The sequence below is a fragment of the Pollachius pollachius genome, assembly GCF_949987615.1.
Source record: "Pollachius pollachius genome assembly, chromosome: 12".
Classification (NCBI taxonomy): domain Eukaryota; kingdom Metazoa; phylum Chordata; class Actinopteri; order Gadiformes; family Gadidae; genus Pollachius; species Pollachius pollachius.
Window position 1 is genome coordinate 11,156,704 of NC_136945.1, and position 23,308 is coordinate 11,180,011.

General features: G+C 46.9%; 1 protein-coding gene across 1 annotated transcript; it reads right to left on the reverse strand.

Annotated features, from left to right (window-relative positions):
• Nucleotides 1–1,165: 1,165 nt before the first annotated feature.
• On the reverse strand, nt 1,166–22,737 carry LOC307083485 (proto-oncogene tyrosine-protein kinase Src-like; the record flags this gene model as incomplete). The annotated part of the gene is made up of 12 exons (XM_079747392.1): nt 22,571–22,737; nt 14,663–14,948; nt 11,306–11,405; nt 9,612–9,710; nt 8,757–8,860; nt 5,935–6,084; nt 5,224–5,379; nt 4,396–4,575; nt 3,958–4,034; nt 3,048–3,201; nt 2,307–2,438; nt 1,166–1,374 (listed from the first exon to the last, which is right to left on the reverse strand). The coding sequence occupies exons 2-12, from the start codon at nt 14,934–14,936 to the stop codon at nt 1,166–1,168; spliced, it is 1,635 nt and encodes a 544-aa protein (XP_079603518.1). The 5' UTR covers nt 14,937–14,948; nt 22,571–22,737.
• Between the last annotated feature and the right edge of the window lie 571 nt (nt 22,738–23,308).

Sequence of the window (23,308 nt, forward strand, 5' to 3'; positions counted from 1 at the left end):
TGCTACCTACTTCCAGCATTGCAGAACCAGCCTGTCAACTACAATTACCCTGGCACTCCCATGATAAGTGGTGATTACAACTTATTCTTTTAAATTCATAAATCGGACAAAAGTTTATGAACAAAAAATTATGGAACAAATTAAATAATATAAGCAAGCAAAAACCCAGACGTTTCAGAGTTAAAAAAAAAAAAAACAATTGTTCCAGAGTCAACACTTGCTTGAAGAAGCTGCACTTGAGAATACTGGAGAGAGAGAGAGAGAACCATAGAGCGAGAGAGACAGAGACAGAGACAGAGATAGAAAGCGAGAGAGAGAGAGAGAGAGAGAGAGAGAGCGAAAGCAAAAGAGAGAGAGAGACAGAGAGAAAGAGATAATAATAAAAGGCAGACTGGAGAAAAAGACGAGGAAGACAGAAAAACAGACAGACCAAAGACAGATTCACAGACGGACACACAGGAAGTGATTGTGACAGGAAGGAGAGTGATTTGGAGAAAAGGCGACACAGAAACAGAAAGTCGACATTCCTTTGGCACCTGTGCCACAGTGGCAGTGCTCTCCCGCGGATTACTGGAGGAGAACGCACACGCGCGCACACACACACACACACACACACACACAAACACACACACAACAAATGGTGGGAGGTTCCATGAAAACACACCATCTAGCCACCAGAAGGTCATCTCCTGGCGGAAGGATCCATCTCCACACAGGCGCCCCGGCTGCAGAAATCAAAGTTGTTGGCACAGTCAACGGGAGTCCCTCCCTAACCAAAACACGGTCCAAATAGAGCAGCCCCTTTATCTGCTCCCAGTGCGTAGGAGTCCCCCCCTCCGAGTTCCTCTCCCGTCGCAGGAGAACCTCACACCTCTCTCGGTTTTCCTGCTATCGCTGGCAGAGAAAAACCAAAAGGAGCTCCTCCGGTTTCCTCGGTGGGCCTTCTCCCTTCTCCGTGGCACAGCGTCCCGTTCTTACGCAGGCGGTCGCGTTCCCGCCACAGAAAATGGATTTTAAAAAAAAAGAAAAAAGAAGAGAACAGAGCTCGTTCCATTGGGGGGGGGGGGGGGGGGGGGCGTAGTGCAGATGGATTGACAGTAAAAGCTTCTCGAGGCGAAGGGGCAGGGAGGGGCGATGAGGGGAGGGCGGGGCTAGCATACAGTGTCTATAGGTTCTCCCCGGGCTGGTACTGGGGCTCCGTGGACGTGAAGTAGTCCTCCAGGAAGCCCTGCAGGTACTCGAAGGTGGGCCGCTCCTCGGGCTCCTTCCGCCAGCAGGACAGCATGAGCTCATGCATGGAGCCGGGGCACTCGGACGGACAGGGCATCCGGTAGCCCCGGTCCACCTGGTCCAGCACCTCGCGGTTCACCATCCCTGGGACGGGACACAGGCAGAGAGAGGGGGGGGGGAGAGAGAGAGAGAGAGGGGGGGGGGGGGAAGAGAGAGAGAGAGAGAGAGAGAGAGAGAGAGAGAGAGAGAGAGAGAGAGAGAGGGGGGGGGAGAGAGAGAGAGAGAGAGAGGGGGGGGGGGGGGGGGGAGAGAGAGAGAGAGAGGGGGGGGGAAGAGAGAGAGAGAGAGAGAGAGAGAGAGATTTCTCAGTCAGCACATGGTTTTGCGTGCCTGGCCCCTTGTTGTGAGTTTGAAGAATTTCATTGTCCAGATGGTTTATACTGTACAGTTACATTATTCAACTTTTGGACTGTTTGGGTTTTAAAGGGTCATGCGTTTGGGGAGGTTGCTGCCACCTAAAAGTTAAAACTACAGTGATTTAATCAGTTGTCTGTTTTCATCATTTCATGTGGTTATTAGACTGACTATTGCACCATTTTCTGTTTTAAAACTGATACTGAGTAACCATTGCAGTTTAGTATATGCTACACGTGAACCTCCTAAGATGGCGCAATTTGATTGGTTCGCTATCTCGGGATATTGGACAATATCCCATGATTGAGATCTCAAACTCTGGATATTGTTTTCATCGCAGAATTGCGCGTGACGGTCGTCTCGTCACGCTTATAAAAAAAAATAAACCGCAATTAAAAATAAATAAATCCCGGCAAAAAGTGTTACCTTGTTTATTTTTGGAGTGTTCACGTGTACTATATACTAAAACAATTAAACAATAAGAGTAAATGTTAAATATCCAATGCAAAGCTTTTACCTGCGAGTCCCAAGAAGATTCTAGCATATTATCTTCCTATTTTAACACGCAGGTTTAATTGTGTGTGTGTGTGTGTGTGTGTGTGTGTGTGTGTGGGGGGGGTTGTGAGTGTTGGTGTAGGTCTATGTGCTTTGGAGCCCCATACCAGGGTAAGGGACTCTTCCTTTGGTGGCCAGCTCTGTGAGCAGCACACCAAAGGACCAGACGTCTGACTTGATGGTGAAGCGGCCGTACAGAGCTGCCTCCGGAGACGTCCACTTGATGGGAAACTTGGCTCCTGGGGCATCATGGGAAATGGAAAAAGCGCTTTGAGTTGTGGATACGCAGAGGGCAACGGACAAAATGCATCAGATTACATTGTGCTTGAGAGAATGAACCTCAAACGTTGTTTTGGGGGCCATAGACCCTTCTCACAGATGTGTCCCCTTGGCAAACCCAGGTGTCGCTCGTTAAAATAATTATGGGTCCGCTCATTTTACCTACCAGGGTACGCGGGTAGACTCAACTGGTGAGGATAAGTCTACTTGCAGTGCACTGGTACATAGAAGGAGCAGAGCCATCAGGATCATAACATGTGTGCTTCGCTATCCCCATCCCAGGAAGACCCTTAAGGTGCGTGTGCGTGTGTGTGCTGACTTTTCTTCGTCACAGATGGTTTTGCGTGACATCACTGCCACTTGTTGTGAGATTCAAGAAGGTCATTGTACAGATGGTTTATACTGTACAGTTAGATAATTCAACTTTTGGACCGTTAGGGGTTTGCAGGGTCACGCGAAGGCGCAGACCCTTCATGGCCATTATGTGTGTGCTTTGCTATCCCTATCCCAGGACGCCTGAGGTGTGTGATTGTGTGTGTGTGTGTGTGTGTGTGGCGGTCTCCTCCTACCCTGGCGGGCCGTGTACTCGTTGTCCTCGATGAGCCGCGCCAGGCCGAAGTCGGCCACCTTACACACCAGGCTGTCCCCCACCAGGATGTTGGCCGCCCGCAGGTCCCGGTGCACGTAGTTCATCCGCTCCACATACGCCATGCCCGCTGCAATCTGGGGGAGGGAGGGAGAGGGACACAGAGCGAGAGAGACAGAGAGCGAGAGAGACAGAGAGCGAGAGAGACAGAGAGTGAGAGAGAGTGGCAGAGAGCGAGAGAGACAGAGAGCGAGAGAGACAGAGAGCGAGAGAGAGTGGCAGAGAGCGAGAGGGACAGAGAGCGAGAGAGAGTGGCAGAGAGCGAGAGAGACAGAGAGCGAGAGAGACAGAGAGCGAGAGAGACAGAGAGCGAGAGAGACAGAGAGCGAGAGAGAGTGGCAGAGAGCGAGAGAGACAGAGTGAGAGCAAGAGAGATGGCGAGAGAGGGAGAGGGAGTGAGACAGAGAAAGATAGAGAGAGACAGAGACAGAGAGGACGGGAGAGATGGAGACAGAGGGAGAGTGAGAGAGAAAGAGGGAGAGAGTAAGAGAGAGAGAGAGGGAGAGAGAGAGAGAGGGAGACATAGAGGGGAAAGATAACACAGAGAGAGAGAAGGAGGGAGATGGATGGATAGATAGATAGAGAGAGAGACCGAGAGAGCGAGACACAAGATACAAAACGTCAGCAGAAAGAATAAGACGAGCTGAGCTATACAAGAGTGAGGGAGGGGGGAGGGGGGAGGGAGGAGGGAGTGGGGAGGAGGGAGGGGGGAGGGAGGAGGGGGGAGGGGGGCGGGAGGAGGGGGAGGGGGGAGGGGCGCTCTACTGGTGTGGGATCAATAGCTAAGGAGGAACACGGTGCACCGAGAGGCAGTAGATCTGGGTAGACGGTACCTGAGAGGCCATGTCAACGAGCTGAGGAAGACGAAGCAACTTCCCTGCGTCACCTTTGAGGAAGTCCAGTAAACTACCTGTTCAGCAAACAATATATATAGGGAATTAGGAGTCAATGTAACAAAGTAAACACCAGAAGTAAATTGTGGCTCCTGTTCAGCAGAGTATTGACGGGCAGGTCTAGTATGGGGGCCGGTGAGTTGTGGTCATGAGTCCTGTCTCTGTATTCATTGTACGCTTTTGGACAAAAGAGACTAGTAAATTATTAAACAGTTCAATAGTACATCTTGCCTTGGAGGACTTGTTACTGAATGTTAATGCATTTGTGTCTTTGTGTGTATCGAGGCACGAGTGCAGGCGTCGGGTGTGTCTGGGCTTGTTTGCGCACGCAATCACATGTGCGCGCGTGTGTGTGCGCGCGTGTGTCTCCGGGGTCACCTTGGCTCATGTACTCGGTGACGATGTAGATGGGCTCCTCCGACACCACGGCGTACAGCTGCACCAGCTTCTCGTGCCGCAGCTTCTTCATCACCTGGGCCTCCTGCAGGAAGGCCTCGGGGGACATGGTGCCCGGCTTCAGGGTCTTGATGGCCACGCGCGTCGTCCCGTTCCAGGTGCCTGCCAGGACACACGGCCTTTCGAGTCACTGATGTCACCCGGACGGACAGCGCCCCCGCTCGCGGAGTCGGTGTGTCCTTTGTGTGAGCGTTTGGTTTTGTTGTGATGTGATTTGAATTCCGAAAAATGAACACTTGCACCGAAAAGGTTACAGAGAGCTTCAGTCACACGCAACACAACACATGACCTTTCGAGCCCGGCTCTCGTCCCCCGATGGACAAGGCTCACACGCACACAATTTCGGGGAGAGCGGCGCATGCTTAGAGCTAATAAACGACAAAGACGGCCAAAGAATGAACGGAACCAGATCCGCTGTAAAGAAACATGATGTCAGCCCGTTCTCCAGAGTCGGCAGCAGCGAGCCACAGAGTACAACGGCTCCCCCACCGGGAGGGATTAACACGAGCCGTCGACAGGTCCGCGGAAATGACATCAACGGCAAAGAACGCCGCCAGCAAACGCCGGCCAGAGGCAGATTCCCCCCCGACACACAGTTATACAAGTGGAGCCAAGCGGCCATATCTCTCTTAGGCTACGTCCAAAGTGGGTGACACAACTGCGCACGCTCGAGACGCAATGGAGACCGGACCTCGGCGGCCACCGGTCATGGAGAGGGCGGGAGTGAGAGGGAGGGGGAGAGGGACTCACCCATCCAGACCTCTCCGAAGCAGCCCTGGCCCAGCTTGAGGTCCAGGCCGAGGGACTCGCGGGGGATCTCCCAGGCGTCCCGCCCCAGCCCCTGGGTCTGGGGCTTGGCCACGGGACACACGTCCGTCAGCGAGTGGCATAGGCCGTCTGAGTGCTCTGAAACCAGACCATGAGGAGCAGGGCGGTGAGGATGTAGCTGGCGACGTTGCGTTTGTGTGTGTGCATGCGATTCGTCAACCTCTTGGCTACCCCCCCCCCCCGGAGGGATTTCCTCCTGAATGACACGTATGATTATGTATAAGCTTATGACTAACTATATTAGTACCTGTGATGAGCACATTCAGTGGGATCATTGGAAATGTGACGCCTTGCTGAATATTGTGGATATAATATGGATACTACTGATGTAATAAATCCATATGCTTGGAACTTCGATATTAAATATACATAAACAAAATATTGTATTAGTAGAATTAATACTGAGAAGAAAAAAAAATACGACTAGGGATAACAAAGGAAATAGGTTTCTACCTCTAATTCGTGGCATATATTCTAAATTATAAAACGAGTCAATGAGTGTGACAGAGCCTTGGAGATAAATCCTGGAACAAGAGGTAGAGGGGAGCTATGAGGCGAGGCCAGGGGGGAGGTAGAGGTGTATGTATGTGTGTGTGGGGGGGGGGGGGGGGGGGGGGGGTTTGGTCTACTGACTGCGGTAGTGGAAGACCAGCTGCTGGAGGCTGCTGAACTGGGTGCGGGATGTGATGTAGAAGCCCCCGCTGTCCAGCTTGCGGATCTTGTAGTGCTTCACGTTCAGCCCTTTGGTGTTGTCATAGTCCAACACCGACAGACAGTACGCCCCTTCAGACACAGACAGGAGGAGGAGGAGGAGGAGGAGGAGGAGGAAGAGGAGGAGGAGGAGAAAGAAGGAGGAGGAGGAGAAGAGGAGGAAGAGGAAGAGGAGGAAGAAGAGGAGGAGGAGAAAGAAGGAGGAGGAGGAGGAGGAGGAGGAGGAGTAGGGAGGAGGAGGAGAAGGAAGAAGAGGAGGAGGAAGAGGAGGAGGAGGAAGAAGAGGAGAGGAGGAGGAGGAGGAGGAGGAGAGGGGGTTGTTGGATCAACAAGGTTAGAAAGAAGACACTAGTCAGCGTTCACCTTATACAAGACAGCTGTGATTAGTGTAGGTCTCTGTCTGCCCTCCATCAAAGCTTCCTCTGGAACCGGAGCCGCCTCGCCCAATATAAACATCATGGTCCTTGGTGGATCCGCTTGAGCCAATCAGCAATTCCACAAATATTCGATACCCCTCCTCTTTCATGATTACACCATATTTAAGACAATGAAAACCAAAACAATGTGATGTTGAGGTGAGCCAAGCTAATCGTAGAAGTTTCTAATGCAACCCCTACTGTCAGAGAGTGTTTTTGAACAAGTTAGGACATTTTTTGGAATTATTGAGTCTGACTCTTAATCTGCAAAAAAAATATTGCTTATTCACTTTCTGATCCAGCGGCCGCTTCAGGCACGTCTTACGCATGGAACATTTTAGCCTTCTGGTGCTCCAAGAAAATGATTCAAATGGAGATTTGGCAAGATCAAATGCTAGAAAACAAACAAGACACTTGGCAACATGTCAGCAGAACAAGTATTTAAGGATATATATATATATATATATATATATATATATATATATATATATATATATACACACACACACAAGATCAGGATTGGTTTTCTGTTTGAGGCGTTCCAGAAATGAAGCTGGCCTGTTGGTTGTGTCTCCCACCCAGGGGGCCTGTGACCATGCTACCATGCACGTCTGCATATGAGCTGTACCCTTCATCTTGGTGGGGTTTACGCTTCAACGTTACCAGGGGCAATACATAGCAACACACCCCCGGGATCAACCGCCCCCTACCGCTCAGCCCCCCCGCCCCTCCTCTTCCCGGAACGCTTCCTCTTTCCGACACCTCTGTACATGCACTATTCCCTATATGTGTATGTGTGTGCGCGCTCGTGTTTGTGCGTGTGTGCCCGTGCTCATGTGTGCGTGCATGAGCACGCCTGTGTGTGCGCCCGTATGCGAGCATGTGCGGTCGTAATTTGTGCGTGAGGGTGTTGGAAGATCAGAGATTTACAGCCGAGGGGTGAAAGGCAGCACCCTCCTAAGAATGACCTAGTTCTGTTAGTGATTCAACCCTATTGATTCACAGGCCATCCCCCCCCCCACACCCCACACACACACACACACACACACCCTCTGTCCCCCCTGCTCCGCGTTCCACACATACTGTATAAAATGGATCTGCAACAACTCCCTAAGGACCACAGCCCTGTCAGATTCTACGTCAGAGAGAGAGAGAGACAGGCAGAGAGAGAGAGAGAGAGAGAGAGAGAGAGAGAGAGAGAGAGAGAGAGAGAGAGAGAGAGAGAGATAATTCATCCACTGAACTCCAAAGCCAGAGCCCCATGACTGCAGAGAGAGGGCGGTAAGTACCACTGGCTTTGGTTTTTCAAATGCCTACTACCTTCATTAAGACACTTTGCCCCCTTTTCTTTTCCAAGGGATTTCCCAGGGATAGACCATCTCCTCAACGGAAAATAAGGGCTTGCTGGCAGAGAATGAGATCTGGCCTTAGGGACATATGGTCGAAACGTACAAAATAATTGATACAAAATTGTCAATCAGCCAGTTCTGCTTTGAGTTTGAAAAGGGCAACTCTAGCTGGGGTTTCTATGTTTCCATCCACACTATGCACATTTGCAAAATAAAAAAGTCAAATATTGAATAGATTTGTTTGTGTTGGGTTGTGGTCACCAAGGGAAACTGTATTTCTGAGGAAAATGACAGCAAATATGTATTTTTGAACTGCAACCATTACACAAAGCACTTTGTGTAATGTTTTTTACGGGGTTGTCCAACAGAAGATGAAAGATGTCAAATGGTATCCAACTTTTGTGCAGAATGCATTTGTATTTACATGACATATTAACAGCCGTCCTGATGGTTATGCCACTGCCTTAAACCTTTGCAAGCCTTGCCATACGGGCAGCTTGCTATGTACAGCTGTCGTTTGACAACATTTCGGAGGACTGTTTAATACAGTCACCTGTTGTTTGGCTATGCTGCGTGGGGACATATGGGATGTGGATTTCCTACAGTATCCCACACTGTGGCGTGTGTCTGTGTGTGTGTGTGAGAGAGAGTTTGGAATGGCAACAGCATGGCTGGTACAAAGGGATATAAATATACATATATATTACTTCAAACCAACCTAATTTCTTCAGTTTGGCAGTAGATTTGGTTAATTTGAGATATAATGGCCTATCTTTAATCTTGAAATGACAACAATAATTTGATGTTTTTAATGATTAATCATACTTTATGAATCCACAGGTTAGCATAAATCCTTGAGTTGTGGAAGAACTTTTCTATACCTCTTTGAAAACACTGTCGGATTCAAAACTATGGCCGCCTCACTTAGATCTGTTTTCCCTCTCCACCTCCCCCTTCTCCTCCTCCTCTTCCTCCTTACCTTTGGTGGTCTCGCTCTCGCGTACCAAGAACGTTCCCCGTCTGTTCTGCAAGCTCAACAGGAGCCTCTCAGAGTCTCTCCGAGTGATCTTCCCAAAATACCACCTGTCAAACGAAGGGGAAGGGGGAGGGGGGAGCATTAGATGGGGGGTGACAAATGCCAAGCCTGCGCGCCTGGTGCAGACAACTGGTGATAGAGGCCCTACGACACCATCAGCAAAGGGGGCCATCTCAGTGTTACGGCTAACAGGGATGTCAGGACTTAACCTCAGTAGTCGCAAATGTGTTGATGTGGATCTCAATGCAATGTATGACAAAACTCGTTGATGTTACTTTGTATTGGCGTTACTTTCATGAGATGTCATTAACACGTGAATGTTTGCATTACACTTCTAACACGGTGAAAGAAAGGATATGTTTGTAAATGCAAACATATGAACGTGTAAATGTGTCGGATTCTTATTTTTTCCCACCATTGTGAATGAGGGTAAAAATGATCGTGTGTCTAATCGTGTCTAACTAGTAAAATGTGTCTCTTTTGGCGGTCCATCAATCCACAGATGGCTGCTTTCCTTTTCGGCGAGTATCATACTGTATTTGGGGTAGCAAACCTTCCCTAAGAGCAAGTGTCCTTCTAATACTTTTACAGCAATATTGTGATGCCATTAATACTGATATGAGGAGACTACGACTGTGATGGAGTGGGAAAACTGGGCGGGGGATGGGGGGATGCGGGGAGGAGGGGGTGAAACTATCTGCGCCGGAAAATATACAATGAAGGAATAAAATAAACAAGAAAAGCCCAGAGAGAGAGAGAGAGAGCGAGAGAGATAAATAAGGGGAGTGGGTGATGTACTCTTCTGCTTGGATGGAGTCGGATGGGGCCACGTAGTTGCTGGGGATGTACCCGCTCTCTCCGGTCGTCAGGGAGCGAGCCAGCCACCAGTCCCCTTCCCTAAACATATAGGTGTGATCCATGGAGAGAGACACACACGTAGAGACAGCGAGAGAGAGAGAGAGAGAGAGAGAGATTTTAGAGAGTTATTAGAGCAAGAAAGCGATTGAGCAGTTCAATCTGAGGTCAATGTACTTCATGATAGAGTGGGACATACGGGACACATAAATCGAATGGTAGAAAGACAGAAGAAGCTACAAGCCACATCTTTCATATATACATCTACATGCATCCACATTGGGTGTATTGAAATAAAATGCATTATTCAGGGAGGGGATTTGGCATTAGAGCATCAAACATGTCAGAGTGCATCCAATTACTACTGATCTAGATGCTACACTACGTCTATTACCAAGCACACCCGGGCCTCTCTAAAGGGGGGGCGAACACCAGGGCGCATCGGAAAGCATGTGAGGACTGCACAATAGGGATACTGACCTGAAGCTGTACTTTCTCCTAGGAGAAACCGTGAAGCGTGAGAAAGAGAGAGAAAGAGAAGAGGGAGAGATGACGGAAAACAGCGGACACATCAAGACACAGCAGAGCGTGCAGCGTTTGGCGAGCGGGGGACACGGTGCCTCGTGGAGCTCCACGGACGGACCGGGCGCTGGTGGCGATGCTGACCAGTGATGCTGTTATATTAATCGTTTCCTACAAGCCCACCGCTTTTAGTATGAGACAATGTATGTGCGGCGATACGTACGTTCCTTTCTGTTCTCGAAAAACGCCGTGAGACATTCAATTTGTGATTGCCAATTCTCAAAATACCAACGTATTCAGACCGGTCAACTTTATACAAAATCAGTGCATGCTTGGTTGACCTGCAGGGGGACGCGTGGTGTAACGGAACACCATGGACAGATGTTGACTCTTCTATAATATAAACTATAATTATTTGAAATATCAAATAGCAAAAGGAAGGGATAAAAACATCGCAATCTCAACGATTTGCTGGCTCCATCGTGAGGGGAATCACAGTGGAAGAGACGTTACACAGAGGAGCATGACTCCACGTTGCAGCGTCACAGTTCAGTGTGACCGTACAGCTGCTCTTCCCACCAGGAGGTCATGGAGGGAGAGAGCGTACAGAACAACACCATTGTCAGGATCGCCACAGGACCACCTGCTCTACAAGCTTTTTCTGGGAACTGGTGCCTTTTATATTTAGCTGTACTACGCTTCCTGTACCGCCGCTGCCAATCTGTCGGGGGTGGAGGGGAATTAGGGCTTCAGTTCAAGTGAGCACAACTTTCGTTCTACGCTTTACTATGCAGGGATAACAAAAACCCAAAACACGTTGCTTGCTGGATTCATTGTGATCCATTGTAGGACGTCTGTATAATCCTACAATGGATCCCAATGTATGACATTGTTTTTGGTGTTCTTTAGCTGGGATCAGGCCTGAGGTCCTGATGACATCAGCACTCTTGACTAGAGGAGCAGAGTGATTTAACCGAGGGACGCTCTCGCTGTGGGTCTCATTCTTATCGATTTATGTGTTAACAGCGAGAGCGGCTCGGAGACCCTGCCATCTGGACCGGCATCAGGGAGAGGTTTCGGCCACTGATATGTAATCCATAAGGGGTCCTCCTTACGTGTTGTTGACGATCTGCAGCCTGTCCCCCTTCTTGAAGGTCAGGTCGGAGGCCGTCCGTGACTCGTAGTCATACAGGGCCACGAACGTAGTTACACCGCCTGCGAGATATGGATCACAAAGCGCAACGCACACGTACGCAAACAGAACAAAGTGTTTTAGGGAAGTGGCTATTTCTCCATACCTCCCCCATTACAAACATCTCCCTAAACCAACACACACACAACTGGCTGGTAATACAAAAGTGTTATTTGCAGAGATGTGGACTCGAGTCACATGACTTGGACTCGAGTCATGATTTTGATGACTTCAGACTCGACTTGACAAAATTACGCATGACTTGCGACTCGACTTAGACTTGACTGCTATTGACTTGAGACTTGACTCGGACTTTGCCTCTTCGACTTGTAATGACTGGACGTGTTTTAGATATCTAACCTATTTCCCGCCTAGAGGGCTAGACACCCAAGACTCATTCACTTCCGTGGAGATGAAAGAAAAACAGCGAACGAAGACAAATCTACACTTCAATGATATAAAAACGAAATTTCGATATCGTTTATACTTTATTCAGAATGACAGTTTTAGTTTCATATCGGCTGCGTTTTGAGTTGGTCCCATTGAAGCCGTCTGGCCAGCCTCTGACACTTAAGACATCGTAACTAAATCATTGTTCAACCATTTACCTTCGTTCAAAAAATATAACAAATCGACACACTCGTATCTTCAATAATATCTAAAATGATTTCGATATCATTTATACATTCTTCCGAATCACAGTTTAAGTTTCATATTGGCTTCGTTTCAGTTGGTCTCATTGATTTACGTTGACGCTGGAGGTGAGGACGTTCAGCAGTGTTGCCAGATTCGGCGTTTTTTACCGACCTATTGGCCTACGTTTTGAGGACGTTCAGGCAGTGTTGCCAGTTCGGGCGGTTTTCCCACCCTATTGGGCTACTTTTAACGACATAAGATTTCGGCGCATGCGCATATCATAACACATTTGAAGACAGAAACAATGAAGATATTATAACTGTATTGATAAGAAATGACTGTACCTTAGAGTGATATGTTGAAATTATGATCAATAGCCTAATAATGACATTATTAAGTAAAAATACATGGTGACTTGTTCAAGACTTGAAAAAGTTTGGGACTTGGACTTGGACTCGACTTGGCTTTGGTGTGACTTTGACTTGGACTCGACTTGGCTTTGGTGTGACTTTGACTTGGACTCGACTTGGCTTTCCCCGTCTTGACTTGGGACTCGACTCGGACTTGACTGCTAAGACTTGGGACTTGCTTGGGACTTGCCAAACAGTGACTTTGTCCCATCTCTGGTTATTTGTAACAAAGGTTGAAAAGTGACCGCCTATGTGGAACGACAAGCTTACACAAGTTCTATAAAGGATCATCCGCGATTTGCACAGCAACCGCACCACTTAAATAATCGATCGCAAACACAGGATTAAAGCTACACAGCTAATGTAAAAACTGAAAACAGTTACACATCATTTTATTTTGTGACCGCATTGAGCATAAATGGCACTGCTAATGTAGGCTGGAAGATATTCACTATTAAAGTTTTGACTTAAGTGGCATGACTCAAAGTTTGGTCATCAATTAACGAAGCTGATTAGGAAAATAGATCAATCTAAATTTCCTCCATTGTTTGCCTTGACTGGAAAGTGCTGAACGTCTCTAGGTAATCTAGGACGCTTGGGAACCCTGATAGAAGGGGCTTTCCATGGCCATAGGCTGCACGAGCCGACGGAAATCGTAGGATTTCTCCAGCCAATCATCGATTTATTTGTTAAAGAGATCGAGAGAGAGAGAGAGAGAGAGAGAGAGAGAGAGAGAGAGAGAGAGAGAGAGAGAGAGAGAGAGAGAGAGAGAGAAAGAGAGAGAGACGGAGGGCAGTAAATCTATCTTCTGCAAGCAGATGTGGCGCCGATCTCTCCAGACAGAGCTGTATTAGGACAACCATCTGGCCAGTCTAGACACTTAACAGTCCAATGTCATCAGCCAGTATCCCCCCATCGCCCTGACATGATTAAAACGTGTGACATTGATGTCGCATCAAACATCTCAGTATTTGCTGTGACCCGATGTGATTATGGGTCAGTGTGTAACACACATGGAGTATGTCAGACATGATCAGACCTATTCATATCGATGGCGTCCTATTGATTACTGCTCTACCACGAGCGGCCGGGTCACTGGAGTCTGAAGAAGACCTCCAGTGATTGTATCAAATGATAGAAGTTTTTCCATTTGTTTGTGTAACTCAGATTATATTTCGTCGCTGGCTCCATGCAAAAAGCTTTTTAGTTACCTACTAGATCGACGTGTAATGAGTCAAGATTTTCCAAGTGATTCTTTCATTCAGCGCTAACACCCACTTGCGAAGCACTTTATGCCAAGATACAAAAAAAAAATAATCCATGCTATAGCACAACATCATGATGCTAATGATCGACAATTTGATGCCAGTGATCAATACCTTGATGACATTATAATCAACCAATCATCGATATTACGTCAATATTTTACACATTTAGATTTAGTATTTTACATGCTATTTGGATAGAATCAAATCAAATCGAAATGACATGTATTGATGTGAACTTGACTGATGGGATAGAACAACCATGTCCTTTTTAGCAATCTTGCAGATGGCCTTTTTATCTTTTTACTACCTGGCCAGCAGACTGGGATTAAAGCAATTATGTTCATATTCTTCCATGTCCCCATACAGACCAGCAGTGTTATTCACAATCACACTATCACCCCCACCTCCCCATGTGACAATGCCTTTTACCTTAGCACTAATAACGACTTGAGCAACCCACACATAACACGTACAATAACCCATTTCGGGTGATAAAAGACGTGGCCCTTCGAGCAGAAAATGAAAATGAATTCATTTGTGTTATTGTTTTGTGGCTTCCATATCGCAGGGAGTTGTTTTTGCTTTTAAGAAGAATACGATGTTGTTTCAGATGCACACCTTGCCCCGTGATGGAAGACCCTGGATGGAGTCACTGAGCCTTACATCTCAGTGTCATAGATGTAGAATGTCTCCAATACAAATTCACCAAAGAAGATATATATATATATATATATATATATATATATATATATATATATATATATATATATATATATTTATAAGCGAAAGAACCTTCACACATTAGCAATTATAGTGAAATTCCTCATGAAATATAATGCTAACAATAAAATTTGATTGAAGACAACTCAAACACAGATATATCAAAGAAATGTGACGATCAGAATGCAGCACTGGACTTCCACCTGTTCCCCATTACCCCTCTGGCCTCGCCGTCGGGGGGCCTACCTGACAGGGGGCCCCTCTGGGGCGAGGTGAGCGTGCCCGCGTGGTCCACGCCGCCGAACAGCGCCAGCTCCGGGGTGTTTGAGGGCGCGTGCTGGTGCTGCCCCCGGTGCTCCCGCCGGCCCGTCCCCGCCGCGGGGCTCCGGTTGGGGGTCTGGGTCTGCTGGGCGGGCCCCAGGTGGTGGAAGTGTCCGCTGTCCGAGCCGGTGCCGATGGCCCCGTCCAGGCTCATGGAGCGCTGGCCGGGCTCCTTGGGCTTGCTCTTGCCCGCCCCCATGTGCGCGCGGACCTGGGCGGGGCGGAGGTCACAAGGAGGAGGAGGAGGAGGGGGGTCAGTTGGCTTCGGCTGGACTCACTCACTGGCTGCTGTCCCGTAACGCACACCCCGGCCCCTACGGCTGGGCACTGCTGCGCCCTGCACTTTGAGCCTCTTGACACTCCTCCTCATGGTCACTGGGATAAAGGGACTCTCTTTAGTACTAGTCACGTTTTTTTTTTAATCCTAAACTCTCTTACGGGTTTTCTACCGAGAGTCAGGTTACTTCTGGGGTGTGCCTCCATGCTGCACCGTCACAGGTCAGTGTGACCGTACTCAGCCACCAGAACACATCTCACCAGGAGGTCATGCAGGGGGAGAGACCGCACAGAACAACACCATCGTCAGAAACATTTTAATTCATTCAAACATTTTAATTTATTCAGAATATGCCCCATATGCCGCATGGCATTGTCGCATTATCGACAATTATATCAATCTAGAAGGACCACATATTCATCTAGCCATTGTGAAGGTCACATCAACCTTTTACTAAATAAATATAAAATAGGAATCCATGATTCATTTATGGAACAATATAAAGTATGAGTATGAATGTATGAGATTCAAGAGATTCCAATTTTTTCCTAGAACAACATTCTTATACAGTATTTATTTATCCATAACTAAACCGTTGCCCCTCATTGGACTCAATTTAACTCAAAACATAATTGTTCCATGAGTTCAGCTATAAATTATATGGGGGGAAACGAACAGAGATTTATCACTTCCTTCTTGTTTTATCTCTGACAACTGACATTTTGCCGCACCCCCACCACCGTGAGGCACTGCAGTCGTGCTAGCTGGCGCTCCATACGTGGTAATGCTGCAGTTCTTCCAGGTACAGTCAGCTCCCAAGAACGCGAAGACTAACAGGATAAAACACCTTGAAATAACTAATATACACACACACACACACACAGGCACACACACACACACACACACACACACACACACACACACAGCACGCATGTGCGTATGTTCACACACCCTTCAGACTCAAGGCCATGCTATCGGTCAAATGGATCTGCAGAGAATCAATAACGAAAACAAAAAAATAACAATATTCAAATGAATCTTATTTCTCTTCCAAAGTTCCAATTGGGAGTAGCTCCTTCCTGCTCTCAGGGCCTAATAGTAACATGTTAAGGCCCTAAAGGTTGGTCATTCGCTAGCACAGAACTAAACCAATAACCAAACAAGAGACAAACTTGGTCAGGAAGACAGGCTTACGGTTTTAATAAGATAACCATTAATTTCCTTTTAGGGAATTCTCATACTGATTCTAGGGTGACTCAGTATGAGACTTTTTTAAGCTTTTTCAACAGGGGCGCGCAAACACTTTTTGTGAATATTGAACTTCTCAGTTTCATACTGTGTGAATATGCTGTGTGTGAGTGTTGTGAGAGCAGCTGTTCCTTAATTCCCATGAACACAGAGTTTGTCATAAGACACAACCCCCCCTACCAGCCAACCAGCATATCAGACGCAAGCCTTTCTGACAGACCAGAGTGTGACTAATAGCGACGACGAGAAGTGGAACAGGAAAAAAGGCTGTAAAAAGAACCGTGTGGGCGCCTTGTCGTGGCGGGCCCACGGACAGCTGTGGACTCGTGGGTGGAGAGGGAGAGAGACAGACACACAGAGAGAGAGAGTGTGAGAGAGAGAGAGAGAGAGAGCGAGAGAGAGAGAGAGAAAGCGAGAGCGAGAGAGAGAGACCCCGGACACAGCAGTCACACACATGCAGGTAGGGGAATTCTCATGAGCAAGAACATATCCTGCTGAGGGAATGTGTGGGTGGATCGATACGTGTGTGTGTGTGTGTGTGCGTGCGTGCGTGCGTGCGTGCGTGCGTGCGTGCGTGCGTGCGTGCGTGCGTGCGTGCGTGTACGACGGCATGTACTATCCATGTGCGATTGCATTGCAGTGACTTCATGCGTACGTGTGTGTTCACGCAGGCTTTGATTCAACCCCTGCCAGGCCCTGATCTGCCACAGTAGGGAGGTGGTGGTGGTGTCAGGGGGGGGGGGGGGGGTAACATATCCTATGGTGCAGCACTGACTCACACACAGAGACAGGCCCCAAGGCCTGACGCAAAAGATAGGTCAACGTGGGCAGTGGCAAGCCGCTCAATGAGGCCGAGAGGCCGGCTGGATGGAGGTGGGGTGGGGGAGTGGGGTTAATGGACTTTGGGTCTGGTTGGTTGGTACCGCCCGGAGCTACCCCGGAGATGACGCGCGAGCTTTGGGTTCCGTCAAAAGGACAACGTGTGGTGGGTTGGTTGCTGCTGGTCGTTTGGCTGGGCGGCTGCCAACCGACCAAATTGTCGTAAACCAACCGTTCATGTTGAAAGAGGAACGAGGAATTTAGGAAACATAACCACAGAGAATTCTATGACCGACTGAACGCACACTGTCCGACCGCCAATACAATTGAAGTCTACATTGAAGACTATGAACGTTTGAGATAAAAAAAAAACACCTTTAAATCATTTCAAACTTAGACTGCAAATGTGTAATATATATGATTGTATGATGCCAGTGATGGATTGTAAAGATAACACTGAGTTATCACGCCCAAATAAAGTCAATCCCCATCCTCTTGCCAAGAGACCACTTTAGCCAGCTGTTGAATGACCTTGATGCCACAGCCTTTTTGGAATGTGCCAAGCAAATCATTGAATGCTAATGCTATGCTGAATTTAAACATACTAACACTCTAGCTAAATACATTATAGAGCCCCATCATGCTCCCCAGTGTAGACCCATATTAAACAGGGCTGGTTTGCTCCATGACCATTTGCCTCTGCATGAGAAGCTTCAAAGTACATCCGCTTTGGTCTGTGGATCGGCACAGCTTCTTCTCCCCAGCTATGTGGCCATATGATAGGATATAGTCGCCACTCAAATAGCACGCTTGTTAACCGTGGAATTTCTTTGCAAGGTATTACACTTACTGGCTGAGGAGGAAAGGAAAAGCCCCAGCGAAAGATAACAGAGAGAGAGAGAGTGTCCTCTTCTTGAGATGGTAGGTGTAAGCCTTCAGCCTTATATACAGAACCCTTAATCTATCTAAAACTCTACCGAATATTAGCAGTAAAGCTAGCAGACTATTAGGACACAATGAACCTACTACCCATTCAATGTATTCACTGATCAACTTGGTGTTGGGACTACAGAGCAGCCAGTGTAAAAGGTTCTTGCTCAGGAGCATTTCCTGCCTTTTCAAGTTCAAGCTTTTCTTACCTTTTGATCTACTTTCAATTCATTGAGTGAGTTTGTTAGGGCATATGCCGCATTACTTTAATAGAGTGATTAGTTATGTATCTTGTCCAATGATGCATTGAATGTATTAATGACTTATGAATAATCATTAAATATAAAGACAACTACATGCATCCAGCAGTGGCACAGCGCCACCAGTGGATTACTAGCGCCGCGGCAATCAGCCATGCATAACAAATATAAAGATGTTGACTGCATAATAGTGCCCTGCTATAGAAGAAGAAAAAATGCATGATGATACTGCAGATAGCATTAGCAAATGTATGGCATCAGACTAAAAGCATGAAGAGAAAAAGTGACTTAAAAGAAGAAGGTAGGCTACTTATTTGATTGTGTAGAACAGAAGCAACAGTATTATGAATCGCAGACGGTCGGATTGCACATTGAAGACTGTGTTTGCGCTAACATAATTTCCACAAAAATGTGGCTCGGATACATAGTGCTCTCGCAAGCCATTTGTTGTTATGTTATATTGTTGTACCATTTCTATTGGAATGAAGGCACCAGAGACAGACTTGGATTACTGATCACACTAAAACCTTGCTGAGCTTATCAGCACCATTCTATGTGCATATCAGCACCATGCACAAGCACATCAACCCAGTCAATCTCACCCACACCTCAGCACCGCTGCACGAGAAGTTATTATGGGAAACACAAAGAAAATTAAAACATAAAATAGAAAGAGAGACCAAATAAAAGTGCTCAGTAAAATGGAGAGCATGCTCAATGGGGCCTGTCCCTACTTTAAGTACAAGATCTCCGAACGGCCTAGCCAAAACACTGCACTTGGTTGTCTCAAAGTCGCCGCAAGTAAACAAATTGTCTTGCTGCCTCCGGTGAACTGGCTGCCTCTCTGACATCACGAAGTGGCCTCATCCCAACAACAACACATCTGATCGGACACTCAATACTTAAAGTGGGAGAGGGAGAGGGAGAGGGAGAGGGAGAGAGGGAGAGAGGGAGAGGGAGAGGGAGGGGAAGAGGGAGAGAGGGAGAGGGAGAGGGGGAGGGGAGGAGAGGGAGAGGGGGAGAGAGAGAGAGGGAGAGGGAGAGGGAGAGAGGGAGAGGGAGGGGAAGAGGGAGAGGGGGAGGGGGAGAGAGAGAGGGAGGGGAAGAGGGAGAGGGAGGGGAAGAGGGAGAGAGGGAGAGGGAGAGGGAGAGAGAGAGAAACTATTGACAGAAGGAATAAAAGGGAGAAGATGAGAGGGGGGGGATTCAGGAAGAGTATGGTGGGTTTGAGGGAAGGGTATGAAATGTGCCGGCAAGCACAAAAAAAGACATCCTGAGCAGCAGGGGGGTAGGAAGAAGGAAAGGGAAGGGGAGAGTGAGTGGCCATGGGGAATTGTGAGAAGAGCAGAATGTGGCAGTGGAATCAACAAAGGCATGATCCTCAAATCCATTATTACACAAGGGTATGTATCAAAGTCTCATTCCAGAGGAGATATTCCCATTGCTCGGGGAGTTGCGTTGGGACTCGTCATGCTCAAACGCGTGTGACTTACACACGTTTGAGGAGGATAACATCAGTGTCACAGGAGTGATGTCGTTGGGCAATTTTTTAATTTGATTGGATCTAAAGAACAGTGGGCTTCCTTCAAAACCTTTGACTGCCACAAAAAGAGTTCAAGAGAGTTGGAATATTTACCTCAGGGTTTTCAATTATTATTTGGATTATTTTCTTTCTGGTGTGTGTGTGCATGATATTGAATAACTATATAGTAACTAAACATGTGAAATGAGGAGGACGAAAGCAAGCAAAGTAGAATTGAGATCACTGAGGAGTAAAAAGGAGTGGAGTTTTATACACTGCTGAATAGCGAAAGCCACTTCTGTTAGCTCAGGAATGTGACATATCAAGATGGACACTTCCAATTGCCTCAGACCTTCTCAGTGACCTTCTCCGTCTTTCATATACCCCAGAAATTCATGTATCTCCACTTCACATTCCTACAGTCACACAGAAAAAATAAAGACATGTGTCTTTTCACGTACTGAATCCTGTGTGAAATCTCAGATTTGAAGACCTGGGTGCTCGCATAATCCAAGCACTGACATAACAAAAAAAAAAACACCTCTCAAGCGGTATCATTTCTACGGTAAACAAAAGAAACTCCATCTTTCCTCTGCTTCCTCAGACAGCGCTGGTTAGCAGGATGGTGTGTTAAGTTTGGCTCTGACAGAGGCCAGTGAGTCATGACAGAGCGGAGCGGTAGTCAACCTGCTGTTCTTCAGAGAGGGAGCACGACCCCAGAGCCACGCCTCCGCCAAACACAACACTCGCGGGCGGCAGACACTTTCATGTTCCCAGTCCTTGTCCTTTGATAGTGGTGTGCGTGTGTGTGTATATATATATATTTGTGTGTTTTTCTTTTTCTCAGTGCTAACCTCAAAAGAAAATCATAATTCTACCTGCATAAGTCTTGCACATCATACTGCACACAGGCCTAAATATATACCTTAAACATACACGTCATAGATATTGTTTGGACCATTATAACAAAAGTCTGATCCGAGTTGTTGGCTTCCAGTAAGATATGCTCTCGGCCTATGTCCTGGATGGTGAGGTGGACCAAATCCACATGAGCACCAAGACTATGGTTTATAAAGGGATGAAAGAACAGTGTGTTTTTATTTAGGTAACACCTGCATACATGGTGAAACTGCAAGGCAGCCAACATCACGTGACTGAACACCTTGCTCAAACGACAGATGAACCATAATGCTTCTTCTGAAGCACTTTGCTTTTGACGTTCTCTCATATATGAGTACACAAAAGCATTTCATTATATATTATCCCAGATAATTCTGGATTAGAAAAAAAATACAAATGGGAGTGTGACCTCCCAGGTCACACACGCCAGTGTATGACTGGAATGTAACATTCTAAAATTGGCTCTGACCTTGCAATTGTCTATCAAATAAAAGCCAGTGCACAGTCACACAGAGAGGACATGAGAAGAGAAGGAGGAGAGGAGAGTCGGAGGGCGGCTGCCGGCTGATAAAACCTACTTCCGTTTTCTGTCCATCATTGAGTGAACAGGCCGGCCTACAATTGTTTCTGGCGATGAGGATGGCTGCTGTATAATTAGCTCTTGTTCCATTCAGTGCCACAAAGAATAGGGAAGCAAAACATGAAAAGTCCCAAACCCACTATTGAAGTCCAGACCCTTAGAGGAGAGAGAGAGAGAGAGAGAGAGAGAGAGAGAGAAAGAGAGAGAGAGAGAGACTTACTAAGCCATCTAAATGCTTACTGAGCTATCTAAATGTTCATATGGACAGTAAGTCATTCTAAAACATCGAATAGGATTTCAAAATCAAGAACATATTATGAATAAAATTAATTATTTTTAAAAAGGTCATAAGTTGATCATGAACAGCCCTGACTTTCTTCGCCTACTCTATAAAAACAAACAAATCGATTATATGAAAACAAAGAATACCTAGACGTTTGCATTCTCTACTCATTAGTATCACTCAACGCTTGAATCCCCAACAACGTGCTGTGACCAAAATATAATCATATTCATGTTATATAATTGCATAGTCCGAATATTTCCGACCTGAATAAACATGTTGACCAACACGTGTGAGGGATTATAAAGAGACAATTACTAAAGATACATGGATCATCCACATAATTACAATGCTAGTTCCACGGGATTCCCACCAGTTGTTTTCAGACAACCTGTGTTCCTAGCAGCGAGGGGTGGGGTAGTGGGAGCCTGCACGGGCAACAGCAGCTGTCACAATGAGCCGCGTGAGCCATCAGAAAGAATAAAAGGATAGAAAAGAAACAGTCGCATAGTAGCCCATGCCAGTACATTAAACCAAGAGTAAACAGATATTCAAGATGGATTTGTGAATGGGGAAAGGCATGATAAGAAGACAGGACTGTTAGCAGTGTGTCTGACTCTACACAGCCCACATAGTGCAGCACTTACGCGGCCTGATGAATCAAAACAGGTGCTGTTACCACTCCATTTTGAAATTCGATGGATAGTGTCATGATATTCTAAAGCTTTTTCCCCGTATTATAGCGCAGTGTCATCTTGGGTAAAGGCATCAGATATTCGACTATTCCCCATCGCGAGCATCGTATATAAATGGGGCTATTCTCGAGCACGAGAGGCACCGGGCAATGGCCACATGAAGCCTCCGTTACACTGGCCTGTAACAATGAAACACACACCGCTCTAACGAATACAACATTTATCTTTTTTTGCATCACAATAACTCTTATAGGCTATATGAAAGCTCGTAATTCTTCACAATAGCTGTTAAATTGGCGTAAATAGCCTATCTACTCACCTTTTAATGCGTCCTGAGATTGATTCTTAAATCACAGACGCGCGAACGAGATGTTCAATTAAATTCTAATCGCTGTCCTCATTAGAGAAATAATGGAAACGGATATCCAGCTGCTGTTGAACCTCGGCCCGACCACAAATCCCATTTAGCGTATTTGGGAAGCGCGGAGAGAGGTCATGACGGATTCGGCTTTGATGAGGTGAGGGGCACAGCTCCCGGCTGCAGCAGATGACACAAGACCTACTGTTGTGGTTCCCTGGAAAAACGCTACGGTTCGATAACTACATAGACCGCAATTCATGCGACGAAATGTATCGGCAAACACAAGCGATCTAGTAAAAACATGCCTATTGAGTGGAAAGGCACGCGCACAACGCTCTACTGACGAAACCACGATGCACAAATGATAGGTAGGCTGTATTACGCACTTTACGCAGCTAGATGGCGTCAAGAATCACGTCCGGACATTGATATTGACATGATGGTCGTATTACGCACGCTGTAGTAGGCCTCGGCATCCCCTCTTCAGTTGGTACCGAATGGATTGTACGTAGCCTACATATTTAAAGCAGACAATGGTAATGAAACGGAAACATTTTGCACACATCGTCACGTGTCAGATACTGGTTTGAATACGGACACCGCCCATCGTAGCAGATGTTGGCTTAGACATTTTACAACGACGGCGTATAAATAGGCTTTTTGGTCAGGGACCTTTGGATATAGTCGTCCTACGTC